This window comes from Triplophysa rosa, linkage group LG5 (genome assembly GCF_024868665.1).
Source record: "Triplophysa rosa linkage group LG5, Trosa_1v2, whole genome shotgun sequence".
Lineage (NCBI taxonomy): Eukaryota > Metazoa > Chordata > Actinopteri > Cypriniformes > Nemacheilidae > Triplophysa > Triplophysa rosa.
This window is the reverse complement of record NC_079894.1, coordinates 2,966,566-2,974,065: the sequence shown is the minus strand read 5'-3', so window position 1 is coordinate 2,974,065 and position 7,500 is coordinate 2,966,566. Positions and strand designations below refer to the sequence as shown.

The 7,500-nt window shown below is 43.1% G+C and overlaps 1 protein-coding gene across 1 annotated transcript in view; it reads right to left on the bottom strand.

The window, feature by feature from the left end:
• Nucleotides 1-3,630: 3,630 nt before the first annotated feature.
• The window catches only part of LOC130554774 (midnolin-like), an 11,246-nt gene continuing 7,376 nt past the window's right edge, over nucleotides 3,631-7,500 (bottom strand). The window contains exons 4-7 of the mRNA XM_057334639.1: nucleotides 6,053-6,340; nucleotides 5,857-5,959; nucleotides 5,556-5,780; nucleotides 3,631-5,068 (exon numbers count right to left, since the gene is read on the bottom strand). Of these exons, the coding sequence (XP_057190622.1) occupies nucleotides 4,806-5,068; nucleotides 5,556-5,780; nucleotides 5,857-5,959; nucleotides 6,053-6,340 (879 nt within the window). The 3' untranslated portion in view covers nucleotides 3,631-4,805. The remainder of the gene's footprint in view (nucleotides 5,069-5,555; nucleotides 5,781-5,856; nucleotides 5,960-6,052; nucleotides 6,341-7,500) is intronic.

Here is a 7,500-nt window from a genome sequence, read left to right as displayed (position 1 = left end):
AGTTCTTTATTTCAGTATGGCTGCCGTCGCATCGTCCAGGTGGATGCTGCACATTGGTGGCGGTTGAGGAGTTTCCCACTTCCATGTAAAGCGCTATATAAATGCAATGAATTCTTATTATTAAAACGCATTTACAGCGTAAGATCGTAAGTGTGTATCAGCAGAGACCTCACCACACCAAGACTTCCAGACACAGAAGCTTCTTCCCCCAGGCAATCTCCCTCCTAAACACATAACTGCTCCTTAAGAGCAATATTCCACTTCCACTACTCCTATAGTGTGCACTATAGTGCCTTATTATATCTACATCTTATGTATACATGTATATAACACTACCTCTACTTACTATATTATCCATTTGCACAAGTGTACATACAATCTGTTAATATGTATATTCTACTATATACTACCCTGTACAATGTCTCTTATATGTTATTATCCCCCATTTTCTGTACAATAGTCTTTATTTTATATATGCACATTTTAGAATCTTTTAGACTGTAAATCTTATTATATTGTATTGTCATTGTGTTGAATGTCTGTACTAGAAGCTTCCAACACCAAAGAAAATTCCTTGTGTGTGCGAGCACACTTGGCAATAAAGCTCTTCTGATTCTGATTCTGATTTCAGAATCAGACAGAAACATGGTAATGGGTCCTTTCTTTTCATCTGCTCAAGAGACATTTATCAGCATGTTCAGAGTCCAGGGGTCATTGATTGAGAAAGGTCAGAGGTCAGGGAGTCAATCATACTGATGGCGTTTGAATGTGACCGTCACGCTGAGGTCAAGGGTCATTCAGAGGAGAGCAGACGTTATGAAGCTTCATTTGTCGTTACGGTGTGACAAGTTCATTTTGTGAAGTATGCTACATATTTTTAAGTATGCTTTATGTAGAATGTATAAATCCATTTACTAGTAGTATTTGTAAGTGCAAATCTTAATCTTTTAAATTTAAAAAGGTGTATCTTCTTATTTAAGTATTCTTTTTTCATTCTTGAAATAACCCTTTCAGTGTAGATTTGAAGTCAATGTAAATATTTACTCTAAACTGTGAAAAGCAGCAGCTGTGACACGCTTTGTCTCACACACCTGTGACTGTTTGTGGCTATTGTGTGTGTGTAGAGTGTTGTGTAAAAGTGTGGGGTTTGATCTCAGTGAACACACACACACGCACACGCACGCACGCACACGCACACACACACACACACACACACACACACACACGCACACACACACACACACACACGCACGCACACACACACACTCAATGATAGAACATGATAATCACATCATTTACATTCAATCTATATCCATCATTTCTTGATTTGATAAGTTGTCTTGTAAGAATACTTCCACACGCATGTTTGAATGTCCTGCATTATGATCGGATGTAATGTTGATGCGTCATGCAGCGTTAATGCTTTCAAACACACAAACTACTCAAACATTGCACTGGTTATCTCTTTAGTGAGTTTAGTGTGCAAAAGTTCAAATGAATGAAAGTGATACAGGAATTGAGTTAAAAAAGCGTTAAAAAATGTATTTGAGTGAGAGGTTGCGTTAGATTGTGAATATAGAGAGAATAAACAGTCACATCAAACTAACAGCTAAAAATAAAGACAAGAGCTTTTCAAATAGATTCTGGCACAAAGAGCTGAACCAGTGTGCTTTAAAAAGCCTGTTTCAGTTGCTAGGCAACCTCAAGTGATGCTCACATCAACACACACACGCACACGCACACACACACACACACGCACACACATGTCTGGTTTACTATCCCCGTGGGGACAGTCCATAGGCGTAATGTTTTTATACTGTACAAACTGTATATTCTATCCCCTATCCCTAACCCTATCCCTAAACCTAAAGATCATAGAACACTTTTTGCATTTTTAGATTTGTAAAAAATATTGTTCTGTACAATTTATAAGCTTTTGTGCCCATGAGGACCTCAATTTTGGTCCCCACGGTGACACGAGTCCCCATGTGTTGGTGTGCATTCAGGTTTAGGTCCCCACCGGGATATACAAACATGAACACACACACTCTCACCCAGGCACACACACACACACACACTCCTTTAACAAGTTTGTTTATTAGTTTGTCTTGTTATTTGAATATTCCATCTTTCATCGGCTGCATGGCTGGGTCAATGTGTCTGAGGTCAGAGGCCAAGGGTCACATGACGTCCCCGAGAGCTCTTTTAAATGTGATGAATAACAGAGGATGTTGCGTAGACTCCAGATAATAAAACTCATCAAATCAGATGGAGCTCATCAAACGATGTTTGCACATCTTCATTGCTTTATTTCTGTCAGTCTGTCTAGAGACACTGCTGATGTCATGAATGTGCCCACTCACAGCCAAACATCAGAGACGGTCACATGACCAAACACAAACCCTGACCTTACATCCATTCAACACGACAAGACTCACAGCAACATAGCAGACGCTCGAGAAAATCCCTCACGTGGTGACGCGGACACCCTGGCAGACAGGAAATGATTCTACTTCCTGTTTCTTGCCCACTTCCTCTTCCTCAATGAATGTGTCTCCATCAGCACAGGAAGTTGAGCAAGAGCGTTGCGTCCGGCCTGTCAGCTCATCTGTGAGAGGGACGTGATCTGAGCTTGCAGACATCAGATTTAAAGACATCACTAAACAGTGTAAATGATCAGACATTACTCTGAACAATCGTACCGATCACTAAAGATGACGTTTGTAAGTGTAGGCCACATGTCGTTGCAGCTGAAACCGTCTGTAAGGAACACAATAGCTTGTGTTATCAGACGTGTGGGATCCATCCCATCATCTCTAAAACAAACACATTTACAGAAAACTGACGCGTTGTCAGTGCTGTGTGCAATCTGACACAAAACATTGATCGTGATTAATCGCATCCAGAATAAAAGTTTGTGTTTACCTAATATATGTCTGTGTCCTGTGCATATTCATTTTGTATCTATAAACACAAAAACATATCCATACATACAGTATATAGGCATATTTAAAAAAGATTTAGATATATTGATTTAATGGAACTTATATATAAACCTTTATTAATCTTTATATTTTTCTTAAATATTTGCGTGTATGTGTTTAAAAATACAAAATGAATACGCCCAGTACACAGACATTTATTACGTAAACACAAACTTTTATTCTGGATGCGATTAATCGTTTGACAGCCCTAGAAAGAACCCATCATCTTGATCAGCGATGAGGTCATCTCTCTGAACAGCCAATCAGATCATCTGATGCACCTCACACACATGTGATATCAGACACACAGTGAATTGATGCTGGAGGTCGAGCAGTAAATCTCGAGGTCAATAACCATCATCTGCTCATTGTTCTGATCTCAGATCAGTTTCTGGTGACAGACGGTTTGCTGTTGCTCATCTAATCAACTGCTAACAACTTGCCAAAAAGGTTTCAACACAACAGAATAAAAGTGTAAAATCACACAGCTCATATAATATTGTTGATTTGTAGTATTTGTTTTAAAGGCTGATCATCACACACCTCTCTGTGTGTAAATATGAGAAACATCACCTGACTCAGTTTGTGTGAAAAAACTATAGGTCTAAAGAAATGTTTCTGGGGACAAAAGCTCTCAAACACCACAGACACTTCATTCGCTCTTATTTATTACCTGAAAAGACACAAATTATTGCTCATGAAAAACAAACTTATTTTGACAAAACACACAACATGTGAAAGGACACGGAAACACAAGGCTCGGTATGTTTCACAGTTTTGTAAATGAATCCGTACAGCAGAATCAATGTGCTACATGAATCTCAAACCAGCGCCTTGCAGGAAACGCCTCATCAGTGGCAGGAAATGACATCACGACTGACCGCGTGATCAATGTTACTCTCTTAAAAATAAACCACGAACAAAGCTTCACGAATTCTGAAACATCATTTAAGCTATATTTGTGAGAAAACCTGACAAACACAACAGTCAACAACATCTTTACTGTCATCTCCAATGGAAGGAACCAGCCAGTATTGATTCAGAACCAGTTTTGTGATTCCGCAGTCACCAGTAATGATCAGAAAGCCACCGCTGGTGACTACAGTCACTTTTCACAGCTAGTGAACTAGAAGACATTCACTATGTAGTGAAGGAGTCATGTCATGTCATGTCATGTCATGTCTAGGGCGAGAGAGATTTGAGTTCAGACAGATGAGGCCAGTGTGTCCACAGGTTTATTGGAGCTCAACAGAAACACATGATGTGCGTTTTCTATCCGTGTCCGTTGTGTATATGTCCGGCCAAAACACAAAAAACGCTTTTGATTTTTAGATAAACACGGTGTTGTGTAAACGCCCCATTAATCAATACAAATGAGAGGCACCGAGACTGATCATGTGATCACAAGCGGCCAATGGAAGCATGACGTCTGCAGGTCTGTCTCAATCCGCGTCCACATACTGCTCAGCTCATATGGAAAGAAATCAATGATATTCTTCAGAAATAAAACACAGTGGAGATTATAAAGTGAATTTGTGTTTAACTAAAAATGTTTCAAACAAATCTGGTCTTGATATAGGCTTCCCTTCCTTTCTGAAATAATTCTTTCTCTCAGTTTTTGGGATAAAAACAAGCTGGGGGTTAATACCAAGTGAAGTCATGAGTATCTGTTTATCTTACTGTCAGTGGAATCACGTATCAAAAACATGTAATGCTGAAATGAAGCTGAAGTGATAATGCTACATTCTGTGTTTTGTGAATGCCCATTAACACCTGACGTCAAGCGTCTGTTGGATCTTCAGCGGACCGCCTGCCCTTCGCTCAGGCCACGACATACTCCGCATTGATGTCCGGCTGGACGTCAGGTTTCCAGATGGCCTCCTCCATGTCCATGTCCAGTGAGCTGTCACTGGACAGGCTGCTGTTGCTATGACGACGTGTGGCCTTGCGGTCGGCCGGCCACCGGTACGGCCCTCGCGGGTCTCTCCTCGCCTTCCGTCGGAGGCGTCGCTGCTGTAGTAACAGCTGAAGCTGCTCGACTTTACAGCGTGTGGCTTTATTCTCCGTCTGCCGCAAACATTCGCCTGAAACAAATGACATCACAACAGCGGTTAAGAGTGAAATATACACCTGCCAGAAAACGCAAAAATGAGAAAATGTGAATGAAATGATACTCGTGTACAAAAGCACACTTCACAGTTTAACAAGCCGCAAACATAAAGCAGAAACATGACCCGATTATATTAACCCCCCCAAAAAATCTCGCTCTGACAGAACTACTGATATTTTCAGATTTTCAGTGCAGAAACCACAAGCAGTAAAACACAGTTTTAATGAGCTGTTCCTGCAGTCAGTGTGCGATCAGAAGTCTGATGTTTCCACACTGTACAGCTCATGACTCATTCATCAGTCTCATCAGCATGTTTTCCACTGCTCACACACACGCGGGTCAGCAGAGCAGGGCTCCCGGAGGGCCCGACTGCGCCCGAGTGTGACCAAATCAAAGCAAATAATACATGCAGCCTGTGTTCAGACCTCACATGAATCCAGTGTAACAGAGAGACGGCTCACCTGAGGGTTGTGGCTGCAGGTCGCTCTGCTGTGTCTCTGAGGTAGATGAAGGTGAGCGGGGTGTGGCCGGAGGGAAGGGTGTCCGGCAGCGGAGGTGTGCCAGGGTCGGGGGAGTGCCCCTGTAATGGCGCGTGGCACTCAGCAGGTCATTCAAGATTTGAAGGATGGTGGTGATGTCACGGCGAGGATGACCGCGGCTGTCCTGACAGCTGGAATGTAAAGTACCTGTAGGTCGGAGGGTAATGATGACATAAACTTGTGTAAAAAACACACACACACACGACTGGAGGTGAAAGTTTACCGGAGAATGTTCCTGAGAAAACTCCAGGGGCGTGGTTTACGAGGCTCTCGATGAAAGCACCTGGTTTGTGCGGTTGTCTGGAGCTGTGAACACCGTCCTCAGCCTAAAACGCAAACACACACATCACAACATCTGTCAGATGAACACACAGCAGGACGATCAGTGTGACGCATGACAGCAGATCACTTCATGTCACCTGAAGGCTGGGCGTGGCAGAGGCGGGGCTATGAACACTGTGGGTGTGGTGAGCGTGTGGGGCGGGGCTGCAGGGAGGTGAAGGAGGGTCCTGCTGTGGAGAGCAGGGTAAATGTTGGGGGTAATCGTGGCTGCCCATCCCTGCAGGTGTCCGACTGGTGCCTGTAGGACCTCTGGAGACGGATGGTACCGTCTGGTGAGCAGCCAGCTGCAGCTGCACAAACATCATGTGATCACCCACACGCAGGGCGAGGGTCAGAGGCGAGCGGCCTGACAGAAAGTCACTGACCTGGACACACGTTAATGAGACTGTCAGTGTTTCTCAATGAGACATCGATTTAAAACAAACAAACAAACAAACACAGTCTACAAATACAAACATCACAAGTATTACAAGAGTTGATCAAGCAAATATAAAACATTTGGGTATGTTTGCGAGAGGTAACCATTCATATTTTCATCTTATTTTAAAATAGTTGGCGTTGACATCAGGCAAGATAAAGCATATTTGGCGTGCTGTCCGAGGGGAGGGCTCCGAGCTCTGAATTTCGGCGCGAACCCAGAGTGCTCCCCCTTCAAACTGGGATAGATACCAGTAGAGAGTGAGGCGATGGGGAGGAGGAGGGATGCTGCAAAACTGTCATGGTACGAAGGCGAGGGATGGCTTGTCTACTCCGCGCTGATCGGTTGGATTACATTATCATGCTCCTCCCAAACTTACTTATATAAACGCCATTAAATGATTTGTTTGTGTTTAGCTGAAGAAACTGAGCGGACTATTCCTGTAATGCAAATGTAATGAATAATGAGACCAAGAACGAACATAAAGAAAGCAATAAAATCAAGAGGCTTTCGCCTCACATTCTCTCGTGCACTGAACGTACGGGTGCCGGTGAGAAATGTAACACGTGGAGAATCCAGAGCGTGAAGGTTATGTGATAGAACTGTGGTGGGTATGGGACCTCTGCGTATCAGTCAAAGCACGCAGCAGAGGATTCTGGGACACTCACACATTCATTGCTCACGCTCAGCACGAGAGCTCCGGCGCATCTGTAATTCTCAGAAATTCAGGGCTGGAGCAACTTGTCATTAGCGGTGGGTCGTGAACTACATTGAGTCTGACAGAGATGTTTAATAGTAACTCTTACAATATATCCTGTTGAACAAACGTTTATCTGCCTTTCATGTCTTTTGTACTCCAAAAAGACAAAAAAATACAAAAGTGAAGAAAGTAACTATAGAGAGGTAATAAGAATGATGAGAAACGTCAGTGGTCATGTAATTCCTGAGTTCATGCGATGATGGGAATGATGTGGTTATGATGAATGAAACGCTCACAGCAACTCACTCCTCAGGCGCTCGCTCTCTCTGTCTCTCACTCTCACTCTCTCTCTCTCTCTCTCTCCCCCTCTCTCTCTCTCTCTCTCACTCTCACTCTCTCTCTCTCTC